The sequence below is a fragment of the Miniopterus natalensis genome, chromosome 11, assembly GCF_054644295.1.
Source record: "Miniopterus natalensis isolate mMinNat1 chromosome 11, mMinNat1.hap1, whole genome shotgun sequence".
NCBI classification, from domain to species: Eukaryota; Metazoa; Chordata; class Mammalia; order Chiroptera; family Miniopteridae; genus Miniopterus; species Miniopterus natalensis.
In genome coordinates this window covers 53,587,620-53,613,225 of record NC_142091.1, presented here as the reverse complement: position 1 = coordinate 53,613,225, position 25,606 = coordinate 53,587,620, and the positions used below count along the sequence as shown (strand labels likewise).

The window sequence follows — 25,606 nt, the reverse complement described above, 5'->3', positions numbered from 1 at the left end:
TGCCATTTTAGCAGGTGAAGTGAGCCCCAGAAACTGAATGAGTCATTTAAGTAATAGTTAGAAAGAAATATATCTTAGGTCTCTTGCTCCGGGGACCAAAACAGGATTTTCGTTCCATGTGCTTTATCTGGACAAATATAGATTCAAAAGTTAAAAAGAGTGGTCTTGTTACTAGTGCACTAAAATCATTTCATAAACTGCTTGATCTCTCCCAGAAGGGATACCTGCCTTTCCTAAATGTGATTACCTTTGAATTCAGACCACCTCACTTTTATTACAAACAAAGAAGCTTGAGGAATTCTGATTAGTTTCAAAGAGAAGGCAGATATAGAGAGTCTAAAGCTATCAATCTCCCTGGACATGTCTTCCCACTGCTAATCTTCTGAATTTCCCTCTCATGTCTTGCTCACTTGCCAGTAGAGCTGTCTACATTTTAGCCTCCCATTTTCCCATTTCTCAGTAGTTTTCGGCACACTTTTCATGGGGAAGTTTTCCCAGTCTAGCTGTTTCCGAATAAAATTATAAAGTGTACCTTAATTCTCTGCAATCTGTTGAATTCCTCAAAGCTGCACCATCTGGGTGCAGCTACTATGGAAAACAGTATGGAGACTCTGCAACAAATTAAAAATAGAGCTGCCATATGTTCCGGCAATTCCACTTCTGGGTATTTATCTAAAGATAATGGAAACACTAAAACAATAATTCAAAAAGATGGATGCACCTCTATGTTCATTGCAGCATTACTAGGAATAGCCAAGATATGGAAGCAACATAAATGCCCATCGAGAGACGACTAGATAAAGCTGTGGTGCACGTGCCCAATGGAATATTATTTAATAATGAAAAATAACGAAATCTTGTCATTTGCAGCAACATGAATGGACCTAGAGGGTATTCTGCTAATAATGCTAATAAGTCAGATAGAGACAAACACTGTATGATCTCTTACATGTGGAATTTAAAAACACAAAGTGAATAAATATAACAAAGCAGAAAAGACCCATAGATAGAAGATAACCTGATGGCTGCTGGGGGGACAGAACAAAAATCACTAAATAATAATAATAACAATACAACGGGGAAAATAAAATAGAATTGGTGGCCTAGTAGCCTATACACAAGAAGTTGGTAATTCTTCCTTCTGATTAGAAAAACTCATCACTGGAAGACAGATAGACTTTTAATGGGTCTCCTTAACTAAGCTTATAAAATATTTGAATATTCTAACAAATACAAGCATTGCCTCTTGAAAATATTAATTAATACTCAAATTTTAAAACATGGTGACTCTTAGGAGTCTGTCTGGGTGACAACAGTAGGGAATGGCATTGACTATGTAATTTCTGCTACATGTTAATTAGTTAATGTGTCTTCCCTCCCACGACGCATAATCAATTAACCTAGGTACAAATCATTCTTCCTTTAAAACGATTTTGGGTTGGAAATTACAGAGTGAATTCTGCTCACACATTTTATGTACAAGAACAGCTCTGTATTTATTCTGAGAGTCACAGAATAAAAATGTTTCTCTGCCCAAGACAAGCACCTAAAACTCTGAAGACCAGGCAAAATATATACACACACGAGCTCTGCATATATTATTTATGCTAATATTCTATGAGAGATGGTGTGACACTGTTGAAAAGAGAACCATAAATAAATCTTAGAAGCAGGCAGCCTTTGGTTTGAAATCCAGTTTCCCTGTACTTATTAGCACACTTAACCTTAGGTGATTTTCTTACATTTCCCAGGCTCCCGTTTTCTTGATTGCAAATTGGGCATGAGAATAGCATCTAAGTCTGTAGGGTGAGTGTGAAAATGAAAGGAGTTAATTTATGTAAAGTGCTTGGAACAATCTTGACGCAGGTGAGGTACTCAGTAAGTGGTTGGCATCGTTTCCATGTGTGCCTTTGCATAGAGGCGATTTCCATTCTAATGTTGCCACCTGCCCCCAGGTTTTGGCACCATTCTATTCTGTTGACCTTGCCATTGAAAGCAGACAAACTATTCCAACACCAGACCCGAGAGGCTCCCTACCATGGGTACTACTGGGACAGTCTATAAAATTACCTACCAATCTTCTCAACATCCCACCACATTCACACAAACAGTCCACATTTCAAAGTTAAAGTCAACTACTTCATAGTGAGTCCATTCTCGATGGTTCCTCCCATGTCATATCGTTCCCGCATCACTTCTTGACCTTAACCTCATTAATGCATTATATATACATTCCACCTTACCAGAATGTAAGTATATCTGAGAGTTAGAGTAATGCTTACTTATATTTATAAAGCCAGCCATCTCCTGGTAACTAAATGTTTTGTGAGTATTAGGCATTCAACTATATTTAAAAGTGCATTGGCATTTTAAAATGAATGTTATTTGTAGAGCCACAAAGCTCTGTTCTTGCTTAAACAACTTACTCATCCTATACAAAATTTCTTTTAGCTTTACTATTTTCTAATCAGCATTAATTGTTTGCAGTTTAACTCCTATTTTTTTCTTTGAGCAAAGTGTATTCGATTGTAATTAGCCTTCTGAAATTTAATTTTGCTCTTCTGTGCTCAAAGCTATCAAAGCTCTTGACCCCCAGGTCTTCCTACATTATTTCTCAGTTCTCCCTGGTATTTGCAACTTCCACTAAGGACCATCTATAGATTTAATTAACTTGTTGGATTCCCCTTCTTCCAGATCATTAATGAAGTTGTTAAATAAGTCTGAGCCCAGTGTTCATCTCTGTGATATCTAGATGGTCCTTCAACCCCAATTATGTACTACATTTCCCTTTACCATTTCCTCTTATTTATACTCCCTCGATCATCTCCCAAGCCATTGAAAGACTCACTTCCAAATCATTTTAAATTATATTTTAAATGAAATTTTATGTGAAACAGCTCTTGATTTTTTTTTTTAATCCCAACTATTCTTGGGAGAACATCAATTTATAGTCCCAGTTTCCCATAATGTCCTGCAAATGTAAGGGAATAACTCAGACATTTAACATCTTAAACAATGCTCTACTGGGCTTTGAAATTAGAGAGATACTCTGTTTCCAAGGGGGAAATGTCTATTTTTTTCCTCAGAAAATCTCTTCTAATAATTTTTTAATGAATAGTAATTGTCATGGGATAATTACAAAATAAAATTGTATCCCTTCTCCCAATCTTCTTTCTTAAAAAGAAATATATTTTATAGAATCTGACTAATTTCACAGTCAGTTATGCTACTACTATTGTATGTACATGTTCACATTAGCCAGGGTTCCTTGTGACTTTTCATCTATGGGTCAGAAAAGATTTTTGAGCTGAGGGGCTAGCTTCCAATTAAAGACACTGGATTAAATATCCACTTTTGCCTCTACTTTCTTCACCAAATGCTAATGGAATAATATTAAAGAAAGTTATAAAGTTCATAAACCTTCAAAGAAAAAGCACATTGGCGAGGAGGCAAGGGCAACATAATTTTGGAAACTTGAAAAGAGATGGCTGAGTGTTAACTCACTCAGAAGACATGAGAAAAAATGACTCATAGCCCGCAAAGAAGAAAGACAAGAAGCAACTTGATTTATACCACCAAACACAAGAATTGGTGGCATCACCTATCTCTGGAACTGTGGGAAATAGTGAGACTAAAAGAAGAAAATTAATTGGAAATTAGATAAAGAAGCATTTAAGATTCCTCAAAGTTGCTCTCTCAACCCAGCTAGATTTCTGTCTTTTTCCTGCCCCTGCAAAAACTGGTTTATTCTCAGCAGAAGGTACCATTAAAAACTGAAAGACAGGTGAAAGCCTAGATACCCTACCAAAAACAAGAAAATTAAGTGAAAATTTACATACTGAATTTTGAACCCCCTTTCCTTATCCTCCCCACCGGTCTCTCAGAATGCTAGCAAACAAGTTTGATTCTTCCAGAAATGTAATCAATTCCTTCCATTAGATTGGAAAAATCTTCTCTGTAAGAACTAAATAGCTCAAAAGAATGAACCTAAAATCATTTACATCAACATCCCACAGAGGTAAACTAGGTTTTCAACCAATGTTTTGATGTCTCACTCATAAAAGTGAGCAGACAGCCAAGGCTACTGGTATGTTTGTCAAAAAGCAAAGAAAAAAACAAAGTAGCAGAAAAAATCAACTTAGATAAATGAACTCTATTAAGCGATAAGAAAACCTAACAAATCCTTGCTATTTTATACGGAGAAGCATCAAAAAAGATATATTATCAACAAGAACTGGAAACAGTAGAAACATAACATTTGGAAAACAATAATAAAATGGGATATCAGAAATGAATAACAAAACTTTGGATGATAAAGTTGATAAAATATCTCTAAATACCCCCCAAAAGAACAAAAAATAAAAAAGGAAAGATAAAAAATGAAGCAGAAGTAATAAAACAATTAAAAGACCAATCTAAAGATTCACACCCAAATAATAGGAAATAAAGAACAAGAAAAAAATGAAGGGTAGTAGATCATCCAAGGATTTTTTTTTTAAATCCCAGGAATAAAACCAGGAATTTCCAAATTGAAAGGTTCTTCAATGTGCCCAAAACATTGGTTTAATAAGAGACCCTCACAAAGTTACTTTGTTATCAAATATTTTAACACTAAGGTTTAAAAAGAGGCATAATTTTCCAGAAAAAGTAAAGTAGGTATCAAACAAATGATGAAGAATAAAATGGCATCGGATTTCTCAAAATTTACACTGGAAAATGTGACAATAGTGTTATTCCTACAGTATTCTGAAGAACAATCCTGTTTAGCCTACAATTTTATACCCATCCAAACTATCAACTAAATACAAAGGGTGTGTAAAGACATCTTCAGACATTCAACATTTGAACAATGTATCTTCTATGCACTCTTTCTCAAGAAGCTAACTGAGCATCTGTTCTGTAAAAAGTAGGGTGTAATCCAAAAAAGGAGAAACAGACAGTATTCAGGAAACAGGGAACTGAATAAAAAGACATGCTGAAAAAAGATTTAAAGAAAACAGCTGTGTTGTAGATCGAACGAGCACCCAGCATAAAATAGAGGCGGCTAGAAGGGTCTTGAAAAACTTTCCTTCTGAAGTTAAAGTTATGAAACATAAAAAGCACTTCAGAGTACTGGGAGGATATTATTATTTGAGGAACATCTGGGATTGCAACAATGCTGAGTGAATAAAAATCAAATGAGCGACAGCAGCAAAAATGAGTAAATTGTTAAATCCAGGAAAAGTCAGCCTTTGTGTAATAGAGGAAAAGTAATGATAGCTCACTCCATAGCTCAGTCATAAATATCATTTACCTAGACATAATACGGTAAACACCAAATACCGATCTAACGAAAATAGGAGAAGGAAATGGGCAGTGTCTGCGGGGGTAACTGTGTGGCTCGCGTGGGCAGGTGCGCTGTGGGTAAGAGGTCAAGAAGGAGCTAAGTCTTCATCTTCCTCGGTGATTGATGATGTCTGAAATGAAGAAATCAAGAAATAATACAAGTGTATTATTATTATTATTAATTATTATTAGAGATGTGGGAAAGACAATGACTCTGGGGAGCAGGAATGGGGTACTCCAGGAGCAAGGGAGTGCTGTTCTTGCATAACTAGTCACGTAGAACTACTTGACTTTTAAAACTCTATGTGTTAGGAAGAACAAACAGCTCCATACATGAAAGGGCTGAGGACTTGACTAGGTGCTCCACAAACCACTAAAATCAAATGGGAGATGAGTATATAAGATAAGATCAACTCTATCAGTCATCAGAAAAGTGCAAATTAGAGCCACAACAGAATATCAGGACAGCAGTCTGGCTACAATGAAAAAGACAGGCAGGAAATAAGCACTGATAAAGGTATGGTGCAGTTGTGATTCTTACTTATTGCTACCGGGACTATAAACAGGTACATACAACCACTCTGGGGAAATGCTTAGCAGTATCTATTAAAACAACCTACATGTACCCAGCAAATCCATTCCTACATATACAAATAAATAGAACTACTTATGCATGGTCACCCAGAGATGCGTACAAGGATATTTATTGTAGCAAAAGGAACAAAACTTGGAAACAACGCGCATGTCCAACAACACATTTTGGCATATGCACAAAATGAATGACTATTCCACAATGAGAATTTTTTAAAACTATAAATATAAGCAGCCATGTGGATAAATCTCACAAATCTAATGTTAAACAAAAGAAGACCGATGTGAAAGAGGCCCTATGGTTTGATTCCATTTATATGGTGCTCAAACAGGCAAAACTGATCCACATGCTGTTAGAAGTCACGACAGTGGTTCATCCTGGCGGGGCCTTAGGAGAGGAGAGGAGAGGCGGAGTCTGGAATACAGGTGATGTGCTATTACTCAAATGTGTGTTTAGTTTATAAAAACCCATTGAATGGTATAATTACGTCTTGTGCGCTTCTCTATCTGCATGCTTAAAAGTTTAACTTTTGTTTTGTTTTCCAGACCTCCTGCTTTTCCTCTTCATTCACTATTAGCATTATTTCAAGGCCTGAGATCCCCCTTCGATAAAACAGGGCAGAATGTGCTATTTACAAATCAAAGGTGTGACTAGGTAATAACTCTGCTAAATATTTCACAGACTGAAGACAGAAAGGGAGAGTGATTCAAGAAATTATTTTTTGGGAATACTTTCAATAATGCAGACAGCTAAGAACTTGTCAGAACAACAGAAACTGGGCTCTAGACGCAAACTCCAATCTCAAACTTAACGGCTGTTCAAGCCTCAGTTTCCTCGCCTATAAAATAAGGGTAATAGAGTAATAGTATCTATCCTACAATTCATTTAAGTACTCACAACAGTGGCTGGCACCGAGCCACCTCAAAAACACTAGCTAAAGGTATGTTAACAGACAGAGGAATAGAGAAAAGGTTTCTCTCAGATTCCCTCCCAGCACTTGGGAGCCACTAACTACTGAAATATAAGCAAGATGGTTCCCTTCATGAAAATGTATTTACTTGACAAGGAAAATAGGTAATAGATTTTCCTTGAGGAAAAAAAAAGTAGGCTTTCCTTGGTGGGGGGGGGAGTGATTTAACATGATGGAGCTGACCTGAAAAATTTCAAGCAAATCCAACAGTGAAGGAAACATAACTATGATGTTCTAGAAAAATCATGGAGACCATTAAGGCTGGAAGGGAAGGTGAGAGTGAGGGCGGGCACGAGGACGGCCGCGGGCAGAGAAGTAATAGGGAGCAGGGGGCAGAGCATGGAGGGTCGTCAGGCCACTGCAAGGACGTGGACTTTTCCTGAGTGACAATAGGGAGCCATGGAGAATTAACTTACGTTTTAAACAATGTCCCTTTGACTGCTACGTTGCAATGAGACGACAGTCGCCTATTGGTGAAAGGGGGATGAGTGAGGAGGTTTTCCATGAGTCTGGACTACAGGTGAGGCTGGCCTGGGTGAGGGACTGGGGTGGGGACCAGATGAAGGAGCGTGGGTGCCAGGTATGTTTCAGAGACATTACAAGCAAACGCCCAGAGATTTGAAAAATGAAGGCGCATTTCAGGGAAGAGAAATAGTTTACAACCGGCTGGGATTTGCGATGTCTGTGGCAAAAAAGCTGGAGAGGGAGGCAGAGACCAATCACGGAGGTCTCCGTATGTCACGCCTCGGGATTAGAATTTAATCTTGGGAGCACTGAAGAGGTATGGAAAGGTTTTCTTAGTAAAATATTCTTTATTGAAATCATCTTCCAGAATTTCCCCTCACGGACTCGATCTACTGAGCTAAAACTGCTGTTGCCCGCAGATAACTCCAGGTTCTCTTTAAATTAGAGAATGCTTTAAAACCACGCCAGCCCCCCAAGCTGGAAGCCGCTTGTCTTATCAACCGCTGCCAAAACGCACACAGATCTCGATGTTTGATTCAGCATGTTTTAGACCCAAGTGAACATTTTCAGGCAACTACCTTTTCTAATCAGTGGATCCTATTAGGAGAAAACAGTGCAAATCGCAAGAGTTACATCCCTTCTCCTCCAGCTGACTGGCTTCAATTAGTCTTTTTCTGCATGATTAACAGGGCAGCACATATTCTTGGATACAAAGAATTCTTGGATACCAGTTACTAAGGAAAGTATAATTTCTGGGCTCCCGTTGTTCATATTTTCACAGAAACATGGACTGCCTTTCTGTTTAAGCCATTTGTACTTCAAGTTACAGTGATGTCTGCATTCCCCAAGGCATAAAGTTAAAAATGAATGTATGAACCAAACTCCTGACTTTCACAGTTCAATAGCATGAGCTTGCCTGATGCGAAGCAAGAACTTCTTGTCATCTAAATAGTCAGGAGTTATTTTCTGCATTACTAACTAGACAAGGTAATCCTTAATAGCTTCCTTTTGTTTGACGGGGAATGTCAATCTATTAAAAATCTGGCTTCCTTCACTTGGCTTTCTGGAAAAGTATGGCTACTGGAAATACACAGAATTTCTGTACTATTCTTCTTAATGGCATTTTTCTCTTCCATCCTCAATATGATCTATTTTAACTTAGGTGTCTTTTAAATGAGATTTGAATTGGAATTATTATAACTTGTGATCTATAAAATGAAAATACTAGGCCATGTGAAATTTAAGGTCCCTGTATGTACTCACTCACTTATTCATTTATCAAATATTAATTGAACTCAAATATAATAGGATATTAAAGGTGGATTTTTCCCATGTCAGAGTTTCAGTCTATAATAATACCAGAAGGACTCCCATGTTCCAAAGCTGGTGCTAGACTACCTTTAGAACACTTTCAAAAATCAATTGTGCTTACCTTAACCATTAACCACCTTCCAGATCTGTAAACAAAGGCCGAGAAATTCAGCAAGGGCTGTTGACTGAGGCTGAGAAATTCAGCAAGGGCTGTTGACTGAGGCCGAGAAATTCAGCAAGGGCTGTTGACTGAGCTGAAAGTGAGGACTTCGTTTAAGAAAGCTGTTTGGCATGCTGCTAATTCCAGGTCCCCTTTTATTGAAAAAAAGAAGGAAGAACTCCCTCTGTAGACTCATCCAAGGGTAACAGATTTCAGGCACACCTAGAGATGTCCCCTGGATGGTGGGGGACATGGCAACTGGTATTTGACTCATGCCTGAGAAGTCCGAAGGTCAAGGCATAGGTCCTGGGCTGCCTCAGACACGTAGTGGAGCAAAAATAAAAATAAATTAATTAAATTAAATAAAAACCACATTAAGAGAGGGATGTATTTGGACTGATTGTGGGGGAAAGTGTCTGTTTATAGGGATCCTACAAAAGAGTGAGTCGGAGTGGCTCCCTAATCATATGCAAATCTTGCAGGGAAAGGAGCCATAGCAGAGGAGTGGACTGTCACAGGCTCAGAGCTCCACAAGGAGGGAAGCACTGATTGTCCATGTCAAGCCCTGGTGATCGAAGACCCTCAACAACGCACCTCACAAAGGGAGAGGCACAACTGCACGCCTCCCATCTAGAGAGTGTCAACGCGAGAAGCCCAGTCACCTGATGCCTTCTTTTCTTTCCCCTGACGTCTCTCATCCTGGAGAAGACTCGTGACACCTGTGAATTTTAAACTATGACATTGAAAGAAAAAAAGGAAAACTGTCCATACCTCCTGCTTACTGCAGACTTCTCAGGCTGTGGCAGGCTGATGAGTGGGGAGGTAAAAAGTTCTTAGGCAGCCTTGATACAATATTGAATTAATCACTTAAATGAGGCTATTCTTTGTCCTGAAATGTCCCAATTCACCCAAGGACCTGATACGCCAGAGGAGGTCAATACCCTCCCAGAACTCCTTTCTGTGCATAGTGTATGTGTGTCTGTGCATAAAACAGAATCATACTGAACAAGCCATTTTTACTTCATAAGGCCCAGTGCTTAGACTGTGCTCACTAGATACCCAGAAATGTAAAAAAAAGTATCCAGTGGGGCAGTACTGCTTTTGTTCTCATTTGTTTTAACCCAAGAACCTGAGGCACAAAAAGCTTAAGTAGCTTCCCAAGATCTCAGGGCTGGTCCGCAAAACCGGGCGGTGTGTGTCCAGAGTTCGCGCTCCTGCGCGCACACTACGCTGCATCGCCCCGTCCGTAAGCAGCCTTCCCTCATAGGTCTTGGAGGTTCCATCAGAGGGCTGCCATACGGGCTTCACTAATTCTCTGTCATTATAAATCTGGGTGGCTTCTGATGTATCATTTACAATGCCATTTTTTAAAAAAAAGACTTTAAGTGCATCATCAAACCTCATTTATGTGCCCATTTCTGATAACTCTCTCAGGGTAAAGTCCCAGGAATGCTGGATGAAAGGGAATGGACAACTTTAAGGTTCTTCTTGGATGACTAGTCCAGTTTTACACACAAAAGCTGACGCTGCCCCACATCACATAGTACGTAAATAGTGCGATCTGGAAATAGAAAGCAGGCCTGCAGATGCCAAATTGAAAATCAGAATGCTCGTGTTTCTTAAGTGGATTTGAGGAATCAACAAGAGGCTAAGAAAATATTAGCAGAAGGGCAGGCGGGGGAGCCTTTTCCACGAGGCCTCGGGTCTGCCGGTATGCAGAGCTCCCTCTGCTATCAACACGACAGTGAGAACTCGGCGTTAAACCTTCAGTCTCAACTCCAAGAAATGGGAAATAAACAATAGCTAAAAACATCCTTCCCGAAGCCCATACCTAAGTTATACATGCTACTAGAGCAAAACTCTGGTGCATAAATTAATACGTATTAGCTTGCTACGAAATTACACAAAATGTTTATGGGAACAGAGCGAATATCAATTAGCAAAGATGTCATGAGTAAGAAGAGTTACATGTGAATGGTTTAGTGAGAGGCCGGAAGAGCTGGAAGAAGGAACAGAGAGATTTCAGCAGTAGAAAGTGGATATGAGGCACGGCTCCCCCATTTACCTGCTGGGTGTCTTTGGGAAAGTAGCTCACTATTCGAGACTTATTTTTATCATCTAGTATATTGAGAATTGACTCAGCAATAGATATCAATCATCTCTAGATGCCTACTGTGTGCTTCGCACTCTACCAAGTGGTTTAAATAGACTATGTCATTTAATTTCACAATATTATGATGTAGGTAATATTACTATCCCTTTTTTAGTGGCAAATTGAAGCCTAGAAACATTACATAGATCTCATTCAATATCACAAATTCCAGTATAGTGGAACCCCAACTTAAACTGAGCAAGTCTGGCTTCAGAGATTATGCTCTTGACCCATACCTTTTTTTTTTTTAATTCTCTTCCTGCCTTAGGCACAATAAAGGTGTTGAAAAGAAGATATAAAACAATGTACATAATTAAGTAGAAAATCATGGCTCAGTACTCACAGGAGAACATAACTTATTTGGCCTCCCATGTAATCTGTTAGGTTTAACTTGTCCTGTACACAGGTAATGTGGTCAAGGGGCAACTGACATGGGAAGGCATATGAAATTCGGATTCAGACACACATGGGTCGGAGCCCCAGCTCCACTAGTGACTGGCTAAATAACACTTATCCATGTCCTCCTGTGTTTGATGGCTGCTGGATGAAAGGGGGGTTGGGATAGATGAAAAAGGTGAAGGGATTAAAAAGTACAAATTATCAGTTATGAAAACAGCCACGGGGATGTAAAATACAGCATAGGGAATTTAGCTAATAATATTGTAATAGCTGTATGGTGTCCGATCGGGGCTGGGGATTGAACCTGCAACCCGGGTATGTGCCCTTGACAGGGAATTGAACCCTCAACCCCTCGGTGCACAGTCCAACATTCTAACCACTGAGCAACATGGGTCAGGGCTCATATTTCCCTTTTAAAATGATGCCACAAAAGCAGGGCTTACACTTTCCCGGCCATCTACCAGCTGCACAACAAAGCAATGCTAATAATAGAAGCTGCCATTTCCATGTGCCAGACAACCAGAAAGCTCACGGTGAGGAAAGTTAAATAAGTGTGCAGACTGCGAAGATGTAGAAGAGGCACCCTTGCACCCGCTCCCCTCCCAGATGCCTTCCCACAGTCCCGTGAGAGCCGGGGGGAAGCGGGAGAGAGATTCCTTTCCACCAGCGGAATGCAGCTGTTAGCTGCCTTCTTAAAGGCTCTTAACATTTCTCCCTGGAGCGGCGATGGGCAGAGCGGTTGCACACAGATGAACGCCAGTCGAGTCCTCTGAAAAGCAGGGAAATATTTACAATTTGGAAGGATATAGAAGTCTTTGTTCTGACCATTCTTTGTACCCGGTGGATGGATACTCTGCACAGGGCAAACTATTATCCTCTGTCTACATATCTGCAAGTCCCCGAGGCACAGAGAAAAGAACAGAATAAATTATCTTGCCAAAAGTCATTTCTTTTTAAGAAAGGTTAAAAGAGCCTCAGACACTTGGAAAACAATAAGTCATTCTCATGACTTTTATGTTCTTTTAACTTTAAGCTTTTAAAAAAAATCACCTCTTATTACAAGCAGTTTATATTTATTATAGAAAAATTAGAAAATTCAGGTAATCAAAATAGAAAAAAAATAATGACTGGAAATCATATTGTGAATGGATAATGTTGTTAAACTTTGTTGTTATTATTAATTTCTCAGCACATTCTTGATCAGATATTTAATATACTTTAGAGAGGCTTGGAGACTGTGGGAGGTTCCATGTTTATGGGAGTTTATTGAATGATATTTACAATAAGCAAACTCATTTTAGAAGTAAGTGTGGGGAAAAGTCAAGGTCTGCTATTTTTATAATATCAACATGTTTTTTTACTAATTTTTTTAACACTATACTATGGTCTAGCCTATAGCTTGACTAGTTTTGTCCAGCTCTCACTGTCTGGTTCACAAGGTACTGGTTATGGGTACCTGATGTCTATACAACTGTATTTACACAATTTATAATTCATATAATATACAAATAGAAAAATGCAGTAAAATTGGCTGTTTGTTCTATACCACCACAAATAACCATCTTGATTTATATGCAGTTAAAACTCCTAGTAAAAGTGACTAATTGAGATGTCTGGTATAAAGAAAGCACTTCAGAGCAAATAAAAATATCATCTTACTACATACATTGAAAAGTTTCTTCTAACAAAAAAACAATAAAGGGATTTTTCTTCCTTCAGGAGAACACAAGGGTTAGTCACATGGTCCTTGGGTGGGGTTGGAACATCCACAAGTTTACTCCATTGAGGAGAGAGAGAAGACATAGAACAGGCCCCGCTTCTACATCAATCTGGTCCCTAAGACCATAAGATGTGCCCCATACAGCATATGATGGATATAAGCCAGGACCTGGCTCTTGAATGGTCAAGAATTTTCTAAGTACAGTCATAAGCACTTCTAAAAATGTTCAAGAGAGGCTTTAAAAATGCTTTTTTGTTAATTGCTAATAATGTTTATGTTACCAAATAACACAGATACATTTACCTAATACGTAAATATATTTGTGTATTCACACACATTTTAAGAATTTTTAAAATGCTGCATCTAGACCTGACATGGTCAACAGGGTGAGTCTGCCTCCCAGGAGATACTTGGCAATGTCAGGAGACATTTTTGATTGTCATGACTGGGGGTTGAAGTACTAATGCTATCTAGTGATGCTGCTAAGCATTAAGAAACCCCTAACTAGACATAGTTTAATACCTATGTTTAATCTCTACTTATTGCTGCTTGCGAATCTGCTTAACGCCAAGTAGAGAACAGCCTGATGAGGATGGTGCTCTGCTGTTTTACGGCAGGTAACGTTTTTCTGGATTTGGTGTAACGTCCTGATTTTACATTCGGAAAGTCTCTAGGAAGACTTCATGTTGCCTCATGTTGTGTTGTGGTTGGCTACGTTATGTCAGTGTGGCTTCGTGTCCTTTCAGTTCTCTTAGGTTAAGAAGAGAGCTTCTGCCACCAGCCCTTTTCTAGCCTGAGTAGCAAAACTACACTTCCTACTGATTCCCCATTCATCTCCCCCTTTATACATCTCATATTAAATGTGAAACCAAATCAAAGCTAAGGGAACAGAGACGGAACAAAGGGTAAGAAGAACCAACATCATGTGTTGTTCGGAAACATATGTTTGCTTATCTCGAGTGGGGTTATGAAAAGTTTAAGTCTGCTAAAATCTCATCAATATAAAATAAGTGCAGTGTTGTTCATCTTTGTGTTACATATCAAGCACAAGCGGGACTTTTAACTCCAGATAGGCATTTCCTTTAACGAATGATTTGAATAATTTAACTAATGGTGCTTGAATTCGGAAAGGTTAAATATCACAAGCAATGAATAAACCAGTAACTAGAGGGACCAAGGGAAATGTCTTTAAGACTAAATATAAGCAATTCTATATAGCTCAAAGGGGACCATTTAGTTAGCACTGAAATTAAAGCAAAGCAAATCAGAGATTTAGTGTGATCGTGCCATAGACAATTACAATGCACTTGCATTTTTCCTTCACCCTAAGTCTCAAGGCATCTAGCACCACTGTTCAACGGCAAACAGAATTGCTTAATTGCTCATTGCTAATGATCAACATGACAAAATAATTCAAACAAGATATGGGACAGATTTTCAGTATTTATCCTATAACTCTTCTAGATCCCTTGCGCACAATGAATTGGAAAATATGTGCTTTATCCTATCCACAAAAATTTTCATACAATTAGAACTTTGCTGAAGACGAAATACTGCCATTTGCGACAACACAGATGGACCTTGAGAACATTATGCTAAGTGAAACACGTCAGACTGAAAAAGCCAAGAACCATATGATTTCACTCATATGTGGGATATAAAACGAAACTCACAGACCCCGACAACGGTATGGAGGTTACTGGAGAGAAGGGGATGGGGCAGTACAAGGTAAAGGGGGCCAGATGTATGGTGATGGAAGGTGATCTGACTTTGGGTGATGGGAACACAATGCAATACACAGATCATGGACCACGGAAATGTACACTTGAAACCTACATGATCCTATTAACCAGTCACCCCAATAAATTTAATTTAAAAAAGAATATTGGCCAATATTAAATGGAATGGCTTTGCTACTGGTGGGAGATAGTATCACGTGCAAAGAGATCTTGCTTTATTTTATTTTATATTTTATTTTACTTTTACCTTAAAATAACTGTGCAAGAACTCAAGAATATGCAATGCTCAACCTCGGCATTAACTTTTATACGGGAACCCGTGTCCTGCCTATCTCTGTCTTACTTTTTGCTTCTGGTCTTCACTTGCTCCTTAATTTCTACTTTTCTTATTTCAGGTAATAAATCAGAATGTAAGCACTAATTCAAACGACCTCTAAATGAGCAGAGGGAAGGATATAAGTCCAATCAACAAGCCGTAAGAAACCATAATTCATTTTTCCTAGGCTGCCACCAACTCAGGCCCAGGTCTAGAGTCCATGTTCTACTCCAATTCTTTATGATATAAAAGGAATACGAACTTTAGAGTGGATGCTCAGGGTAAACATCACACTAATATAATAATAGCTGGATTGTAGCAAGCAGCCTGAGATACCTGGTGAAAGTGTAGACTCATGGGCCCTCCCCCAGATATTGCGGTGCACAGGTCTGGGTGGCGGCCCAGGAATCTGGGTTTTAACGGAAGCCCAGGTGTCACCGTGGGAAACACGTGCCAGGGCCCGGACCACAGGCCCCGCGGCCACGGCGCGAGCCGTTTCGTTCTCGGCTCTAACGCTGACTGCGGGACTGCAGGAGTTGCCTAACTCAGCTAAGCTTTACTTTGGCATCTGTAAAATAGGGATAACAGTATTTTTCTTTTTTTGTTTATTCTTAATATTAAAATATTCACGTAAAAGACGCCACATAATTAATACATAATAAATGGTGTATCGTTACCGGTAGTAACCATTATCATCAGCACTATCGTCATTTGTCCCCATTAATTCCTGTACACTCATTTTAGGGAAACACAGCAGTGCTAGAGGAAACAATGAGAAGCCTTTAGATGCACTTGTTTTCTCACTTTAGAAAACCTAATTAAAATCCAATGTACTGCAATACGGGCACGTGCTCTAAGTTACCATTAAGTTTCTTTGCTTTTGGCAAGAATTCTCCAGCTCCATGTGGTAATGCTCATGCTGCTCAGAGGCAGGACTTGGCTCTTGTCTTTCTTAAGGCCAAACAATTAATTTTTATGTAATAAATGTAATTTGATTCATTGATAATATCATAAAATATGGAAACAACGGTACACAGGTTGTTTGCTGATTTCCTTGTTGAATAATTTACATAGTTAAATTTTGACATGCTTCTGAAAGGATCGGCTGCCTTATAAATACAGAGGCAGTGCAAAGGACTACGTAAAACAAGTTGGGGTACAATAAACAGGATCATTTAAAAAATGCATTATCTAATTTCAGAAACCTTTTAACATGAAGGAAAGGAAACCAGAGCTTTGCTTAGATACTTGGCATTAAAGACTTCCCCTCCCTCATCGAATAATAGACATAATGACTACGTCACCATATTTCCATGTTTAGGCTGTAGGATGAGAAGTGTCAAGTGTGATATTCCAGACATAGGAAAACACAATCCAGTAGTTTTAGGCCAATAAAACTTATGGGCATATACACAGAAATATTCAATTTTACGTGGCCAACACCTCTCACTTGCACTGAAGGTCAATTTAATTTGTACACAGGTGGAAGGACTTCTCCAACTAATAAGAGAGCTGATTTCACCAAATTGTGCCAAGTGTAAACACTACATGTATTGCAAATGGAAAGATGCACATAATGGGATCTTACAAATACTAACTGGTTTATATTATCAGGACCAGGAATGATAATATTCCTAATAAACCAATATTAGAACAAAATCCCAAGCACACCGCTGCTGGAGTTCTTTAATGTGCTTCAATGCAAGGAGCATGTGGTTCTAATTTAGACTCTGTTGATAGAGCTGATAGTTATAACTTCAACAGTCCTGTGTGATGCTACCCCCAATAGCTGAGGACTGGGGCTGGTCAGTGAGTCAGGCTTTATCACTAATTAGCACGAAAAAGGTGCATTTCGAACTGTAGCAGAAAGAGACTCAACCTTGCTAGATTAGAAATGTTGAAGGGAGGGCAAATGAAGCTCTATTTTCGGAGGAGGGCGCTGATTACAGTAATCAAAACGTATCCACTGTGGGGAGCTATACGCCCCAGCAAAACACAATGCGCCAAGCCAACCCACGATACCATATTCCTAGAGAAAGAGCTTCCGTTCTCTCTGAAACTCTCTTTCTCTCCACCCCTGTCCCCCGAAAGGCTAAGGTTACCTTTCTCGCAGTGGCTTCCTGTGAACCCAGACGGACAGAGGCATTTGTTGGGTGCCACACACGTTCCACCGAATCTGCAGCCCTCTTGGCAGAACGCTGTCGCAAAAGAACGGGAATTTCTATCAGATACGAAGGACTGAGAAAAGGCGCGTGAACAGCAGGAGCACTGAAAAACCGATTCTTTCTTTGTTACATACTTGTGTTGACATATTTAAAAGTTTTGGTACATGAAAGGAAATAAATGTAATAATACTTACTTCAATGGTTTACATGAGATTAATCGAAATAGCCAAGGGAAGATATTTAGCACTGGGCTGAAACATGCTAAATGGAAACTAGTATGAGCTATTACTATTGTTATGAGCTATTGCTATTGTTATTGTGACTCATTATTGACATACAGGGTGTCCCAAAAATGCATACGCACTTTGAATGATTATAAAGTCAGTGTTTATTAACATTCAGTTCATTTTCAAAGTTTAAAAGAACCTACGGAAATGAATAATTTTTTTTGTCAATGCCTGTTTTCAAACTGATGGCCATTCTGGTCCGGGCGCTGCTCTAACACGAAGCACTGGAATCACGAGCATCAAGAATCACTTCGGTCGCTCTCCGTGTGCCCTCAATTCATCGGCTGTTGCGGGTTTTGTATCGTAAACTTTATCTTTCACGTATCCCCATAAAAGTCTAGGGGATACGTTTTCTTTGTTCAAAGCTTAGTCTGGCTTCACCCCTTCTTTCAAATCAGTTAAACCTGACAAGGAATGAAAATTAAGTGAGTTATCAGCTGTTAAAGTGTATGTCCATTTTTGCGGGGGACACGCTTTGAATAATTATGCAGGTAGCGTTTGTACTTCAACTGCATTTTCAAACCTCCAGGAGTATTTTAGGATGAATTTCCTTTGCTCAGAGCTTAGTCTGGCTGAGAAGACAGAAGCATCAGTTGAGTCTCGGCTGTGAAAGCGCGAATGCACGCTTTTGGGACACCCTGTGTTTGACACCAGATAGGATAACTCGGTAACTAGAAAGGACAGGACTGGGGCAAAGGCAAAGGCATTTTAAGGACTCACTATTCTGTAACCAGGTTTTTCTCTAAACATCAGTATTACAACAAAAACATTTTTACACTATTTTTTAAAACTCTGGATAGATATCATTTTTAATAACATAGTAAGTTTAGCCAAGCACTTATTTTTAATAGTTCAGATGTTTCTAATATTTCTGTAGGAAAACTGACACCTTGCCAGGATAGCTAGAATGGAATGTTAGGATATCCTGCACTATTCCTTCAGAGAAATGCCTCAATATGAAAACACAGCTTTCGAGAGTGTGGAGTTTGTTATGCCTTTTGGCAAGCAGTGCAAAATGACCCCAACTCCATCCCGGTGCTCCCCTGCCGGCCTTCCCAGCCTGGGCTAGTTCCCCTCGTTACACACCCGAAGAGCATGGCGCAGCTCCATGCACCCCTCCTTTGCAGTATTAAATATAATTATTTATTTCTGTATAACTGCGTATCATTTCCCATCCCATTGGTTGGAACTGTAAGGCCCATTTAGGACAAGAGCATGCTTTTTTTTGCTCCCCATTGTATCATACAGAGTTTTAGTATCTGAGTAAAGAGATGCTCAAAAAAATTTGCCTAATGAATTAACTTATATTCTGTAGGCTGTTCTGACAGAAAAGCTCTTCCTCTAACAATTCGGCAACACTTCAACCCAGAATAATTTATTACGCAACCCTGCTGGATAACCAATAATTTCATGTACTAATGCTGCAAAATGTCTCATTAATGAAGAGGATTGCGACTTGTTAATCCAGGGTTTCTTTTATGCACCTAAAGAGCCAGGCGAGCAAATTATTTTATTTATAATTGCAGTGAGAAAGTGTCAGCCTGGAAAAATGTCACGGTTATATTTTGCCATCACCACATAAATAATATGGGTTTAACTTCAAAAAGCCACAGAACATCTTTAGGTAGTTGAACGCTAGTTCAAGTGCACAGAAACCCTCACAATATTGTCATTTTCCACATCATTTAATATCCACTGTATGATTTAACATTTTGTAGCTTAGCAATTAATTGTGAGTTCCTTTGCTCCTGCCAGAAGGCAGACAGCAAATTCTAATCTTCTTTCCTGCATTTAACTGCCTTGAGCCTATGCAAAAAATATATATATATTGCCTTGGTATGTTTAATGCAAAAAGCCTACATATATATATAAATATATGTATACAAAATCTCTTGTCCCAAAAGTCATACACCTTGTGGGCTCTGGTGATTGACATTTCAAGTAAGGTATTTGAAGTGCAGCTCCATATCAAAGTTAATAAGGGAACAGTAAAATGTTTCTGCATGCTAAAAACGACATGGAAAACCATTAAGGAAAGTTTCAAGTGGCACCAAAAGAAGACTTGGAAGTAGGAAGTTCAGTTTGGGTTTCTCTAGTAGTCTAGTCAAAACAGCACTTGAGCCCTAGCTGGTTTTGCTAAGTGGTTAGAGCATCGGCCCACAGCTGAAGGGTCCTGGGTTCGATTCTGACCAAAGGCATATACCTCGGTTGCAGGTTTGATCCCCGGTTGGGGTGTGTGCGGGAGGCAACCAATCAATGTGTCTCTCTCACATCAATCTCTCTCTCTCCCCCCTTCCCCCACTCTCTCTGAAAAGCAATTGAAAAAATATCTCGGGTGACAATTAAAAAACAAACAAACAGCACTTGATCAAGATCTGTGTGTCTGCACACATGCATACACACATGCACATGCGTGTGTGCATGCACACACACACACACACACACAGGCCTGTAGACCTGGTTAGGAGACTCACGTGTGCTCTTGACTTACCCAGCCCTTAAACAGAAATGATAATAGGAGGTTTTTAAAGAAAGTATGAGTTGCCCAGGATGCCCTGAGAATGTATAGATGCGAACAATGTCTGTGATGTCCTAAGAATGTACATAGTAAATGGGGCTTATGAGGGTGAAATGAGTTAATATTTGTCAGGGACTTCAATGACTGTTAGGTGCATATGTTATACATGTAACTTATTAAATAAAACTGATTATAATGATAGCAATACTATTATGACCAAAAACAAACTGTCATTCTAATACCCAGACAATGAAGCCCACCCTGTAAGGTGTCCAGTTTCACCAAGATGGGGTGCAATGACCCTGTGATTGATGCTTGCTTTAGTTTCTAATAAGAGTAGTAGTAGCCCTTATGGCACTCTCAGAGAGGTGTTATTGTTTCATTTCTAAAAATGGTGAAACTGGGGCTTAGAAACCAAGTGGCCTATCTAAGGCTACATAGGTAGTAAGTAGCAGAGCCAAGATTCAAAGTCTTACCTACTCTTTATATGTTACAAAGCAGGTTTATCTGCAATCTAATATTCACACAGGCGGGTTTCTTCCTTTTTAGAAAAGTTCCATAGGTCTAAGGAGACTGACTACAAGTTTAAAGAAAAAAACAAAGTCCAATTGCACATGTGGCATTAAAGAAGGCAGGTAGGGAGCTGTTCACCTTCATGTACTTATAATCTAATCTCATTATGGTCTGAGCCTAGTCACATTTCACCCAGTCTAGGCATATACTATTTGCAATGGAGTTGATCCAGAATAAAGAAGAAATTCATTGTCTACATGAACCTTCATAAAATGACAAAGCAATTGCAAAAACAAAGAAGTATGTCATTCAAAACTTAAGCTACTATGGGAAAATCAAGATCGACACACGTTTCCTTTGAATACCTCATAAAACACCGAAGTCTACTGTTACATCCTAGTCTAAAGGTTGTAAATAGATCATTTATATATGGATAAGTTTTTCTTGATCCCTAGGACCTAGCACTCCAGAGCAAAGGGCTCTGATACTCAGAGCACCTATAATTTGCACAGCGTTACTTGGTCGATCGCATAACCAAAACAACAAGCCAAGTCCCCACTGCAAGTCTTTCTAGCTCATGAGCAGATGGCGTAGTAAAAACTACATGGTTGAAATCCTTGCTCTATATTTAATAGTTGTGTGACCTACAGCAAATTATTTCACCCCTCTGGTCCTAGGTTTTCTCAAGAGCAAAATAGTAATGATAATAATTATAACACCCAGGCTGTGCAGGTTAAATTAAATCACCAACAGAAATGACCCAACACAGGCACTGCCAATGGGATGTGCTCAAAAGGACATGCGGCTGTTGTTTTTGATCACCAGGGTTCTGCTTTCCTGAATACAAGACTGCACCAGGCTCTGCTCTAGGTTCCGGAGATGCAGCGGTGAACTAGCCAGCAAAGGTCTGTGCTATGGGCTGATTCTACAGTGAGGGCTCCCTATCGCTCCTTCCTGGACTTGATGGCCTTAGGAGTGCCGTGCTGTTTGCAATGGAACCTGGCATCACGGCTCCTCTGCAAACTCAGGAAAACTCAGGCATCATGAGTATGTTGCTCCTATGCCAACCACTTTCCAGATGCCCAAGTATGGCTTAAACAGATTGTAGGTAATACCATGAGATTACAAACCTGAATCTGCCCTGAGAGTGCCATTTGTTATTAACTAACACCCTGGGGGGATATTGGACTGGGTCAATCCTAAAACTGTGTGATTTCTATTTCTGAAAGGACTCTTTCCATTGCGCAAGAAAATAAAATCACAAAACTCAAAATTAAGGGAAGAATTAATCCACAGAAAAACTACTTTTTTACATTCAAAAATTTTCAGCATGAGAAATGAGACTTAGCTGTTAAGGGGAACAAGGTGAGAAGGTGGGTTTGCACATGCTAGAGGTTTGTGTGCCCAGTATCCCCATCATGTGCTCATTTTTATAAGAATAGTTTTATACTAATAAAAAGAATGGCCCTTCAAGCTCTAAACACTTTGCATGATCCTCTCAAAGATTTACTGGCATATGATTAGTTCCAAGGGACACCCTGTATCCTGATAAAATAAGGAAACATCAAGTTTCAGCACCATCTGTCAGAAAGAAATCCTGTTCTTCCATAATCCTTTCCTTGAGGAAGCATTTTCCTTAAGATTATTTCTGACCTCTCTTTGCCAGCTTTGCTCATTCCGCCCCTGGGGAAGCAGAGGAAATTATTCTATTGATCACTTTGGAAAAAAATACATATCAGGTTGATGTGTGTCAGATGGGAAAAGCAGGATGGGCTGGGAAGCGCCATATGATTAGAAACAGGTAATTGTGACATTTCTAGTTTATTTTGGACACCAAGTTATTAGGTGTGAATTACATTGTTAAAATAACTATCAAGATGCCTAAGTTAATAAAAGCTGGCCATTGAGGGTGGTTATGGAGTGTTATGAGCCAAACACTATAATTAATTTTTGATTATATGCACCTAAAATCCAAAGGGGGAATAAAATATTCACAGTTTGGTCCTGCTTAGCAGAACTCCACGTCCGCCCCACTGCTCTGTTGAAGGGAGTTGCCTTCAGATGGCCTCAGTCCTCCCTTCCTCCCTTCGGCGCATTTCTCCCCGGGCCGGCGTTCACTGTTCATTCTTAGCAAACTCGCGTGGCTTACAGGCTTATACTTACGCTTTCCTACCCAGCTCTGTCAATGGTAACGGTGACATCATCACCTCCGTGTCTGCTCCTGGTTTATTTCTCACCTTGTTCAGAACACGATACTTACCAAAGTCCCCTGAAATATTTTGGTTGTTGCCAGAGGGTGTGTGGGGGTCAGAGTGTTACTGGCATTTGGTGGGCAGAGGGGAGCCGACAATGCACAGGACAGCCCCTCATAACAGAATTACCAGCTTACAATGTCAACAGTGTTGAGGTTGAGAAACTCTGTTCCAACTTTACACAATTAAGCCTACTGGGTATCTCCAGGAGCCAAACTATGTTATTTTAATCATTTTTTCCCTCCCTCGCTGCAAACCATTTTAAAATACAGAAAAAAGGTCAGCGTGAAAAGCATCCAGAGGGTTATAGTCTGGTATATAAAACCAAACATCCAGATGTCTGCAGGTATTATTTTTCATATCGTCATTCTGGTCTTAAGCACAGAAGACTGTATCATTTAATATTTAATTATTGGCCCCCCAAACACCTTCAGCCCTGTCACTCTCCGTGTGCCTTCGCAGCTCTCCCAGCCGTTTCCACTCTCCTTTCCAACAGGAGCGGCAGCAATGCGATTCCTCACTGAAGTCCCGTGAAGTGCTGTATGGACACAATGCTCCTGTCACCCTTACAGGAGCTCTGTGCATCGGTCATGCCGTCCCCATTGTGGGAAGAGAAAGCTGGCTTAGGAAGGGTAAATACGTCATCCAAGGTCGCTCCCTTAAGTGGCTTCCTGGGTTTCACACTCAGAGTCACAACCTCGTCACTCAGCCATCTCCACTTAGGGCCTGGCCGCCTACCATGTGCGGACACTGTGCTGGGAGCTAAGAAGGCTACAGCAAGGCCTGAAATTGTCCCTGTCCCTAAGAAGCTCACAGTCGAGTAGCAGAGAGTGGCATGTGGGAAACCAAGCACAATAAAATGTGCTCGATGCCACTGGAGCAGCTTGAATAGCGGGTGGGGGCCTAAGAGGAGATGGTTAACTGCCTGGGGGCGAGGCTGGCATTTGAGTTAGGCCTGCGACAATGACGAGGGCTTTTGCCAGGTACAGGGGCTCAGGAAGAGGGGCAGTGCAGGCCAAGGTTTTGTCCTGTGGAAAGGCACCGAAGAGAGGAAGGAAATGAACGGGTGTGTAGGACTCACCGAGGTAGGAGACTGAAGGTCCAAGCGGACCCAGGACGCCGCGTGGGGAGCAGGAGCATTTCAGAACCTGTGACCCGCCCTCCCCCCTCCCCCTCCAACCACTTCCCGGATTTTTAGTTACCTTGAGGCACAATAGGGTAAAGCCTGCCTGCGGCCTAGAGACTTCTCTTTTGTTCTGTCCATTATTCTAGTGAGTTGAGGACAGTGCTTTGCTAATCGTTTTTACTACACCGAATAGTAAGAAATAAGTTTTAAATCAGAAACCCTCACATTCACACAGACATCCAGAAATATAAAATGTACTCTTAGTATGTGTAACGCATTCCGATGTTTTCCGTTGCATTGACTTCCATCGCATTGTATTGCGCTGTATTGCGCTGCATTGTATCCTGTATCATTTATAGAATGCAGCTACGACCCAAAGACTTGTTTCCCCACGCACTAAGCCTGCCGTTTAAACTGCCCTTGTTTCACACATTCTTGGTAGCTGCCATATTCTAGCCCCTACCATTCTGTGATAGGATGGGGGGCGAGAGTCACTTTAATGCTGACATCTTCAAATTGAGATGTTGGTATTAGCTCTAGAAACACTGATAAGAAAATGTCTAAAAGGGCTATTTTCTATGGGTGTAGTTGCAACAGAAACCATATAGCCTGCAAAGTTGAAATACTTAACTGTGTAGGCCTTTACAGATAATCTCTTTTATAGAGAATGAACTCCATGGGGGTGGCATAGGTTGAGGGGAGAGAAAATGCACCCTTCTGCATTATTTTTGGCCTGAATATATGTTTCTCTAACTGTGAGATTCTCAAGGGCCATGGTTATGCTTTTTGCAAACCCTCCGTTTTTCTACGTCACCTTGAATGCTGGTGATACTAAACCCATATAGATTGACAGAGCAAATTCATTACATAGAGAAAGTAAAATGTTTGGTAAGAGAGTTTTGTCTATAAAACTATATCATGAAATCTGAGATAAATACATGACATGTAGTTATCAAGTCAGATCATCCCAGTTTTAAAGATTTATCAAGCATCGCCCTGGCTGGTTGTCTCAGTTGACTGAAGCGTTGTCCCATACAACAAAAGGTTGCGGGTTCAATTCCCAGTCAGGGCACATACCTAGGTTGTGGGTTTAAACTCTGGTCAAGGTGTATAGGGGAGGCAACCAATAGATGTTTCTCTCTCACATTGATATTTTCTTTCTCTCCCCCTTCCTCTTTCTCTAAAATCAATAAAAACATATCCTCAGGTGATGATTAAAAATAACAAGATTTAAAAAAATTTTATCAAGCATCTACTATGTGCTAGACAATAGGTACTCTATTAAGATATGATCCCTGTTCTCCAGGATCTGAGGGACTAATACAGTGTGGTTCTCCCTGAAGGCAGTTCCCCCTCAAGGGACATTTGGCCATGTCTGCAGTCATTTTTAGTTGTCACATCTGTGGGCGTGTTACTGGTGTATAGAGACTAAGGATGCTGCTAAACACCCTACACGCATAGGACAGCTCCCCCAGCAAAGAATTATTCAGACCAAAACTTCAACAGTGCCAAAGCTGAGAAGAGACAGACAGTCCTTTATTTAGTCATTGAACAAACAGTTACTGAGCAGCCTCTGTACCAAGGATTATTCTGAGA

The 25,606-nt window shown here is 40.0% G+C and overlaps 1 protein-coding gene across 2 annotated transcripts in view; it reads right to left on the bottom strand.

Moving 5' to 3' along the window:
• NELL1 (neural EGFL like 1) overlaps window positions 1-25,606 on the bottom strand; it is a 619,484-nt gene that overhangs the window by 123,271 nt on the left and 470,607 nt on the right. For both annotated transcript variants that reach the window (XM_016201668.2, XM_016201669.2), the window contains exon 15: window positions 17,252-17,347. In XM_016201668.2, the coding sequence (XP_016057154.1) occupies window positions 17,252-17,347 (96 nt within the window). The remainder of the gene's footprint in view (window positions 1-17,251; window positions 17,348-25,606) is intronic.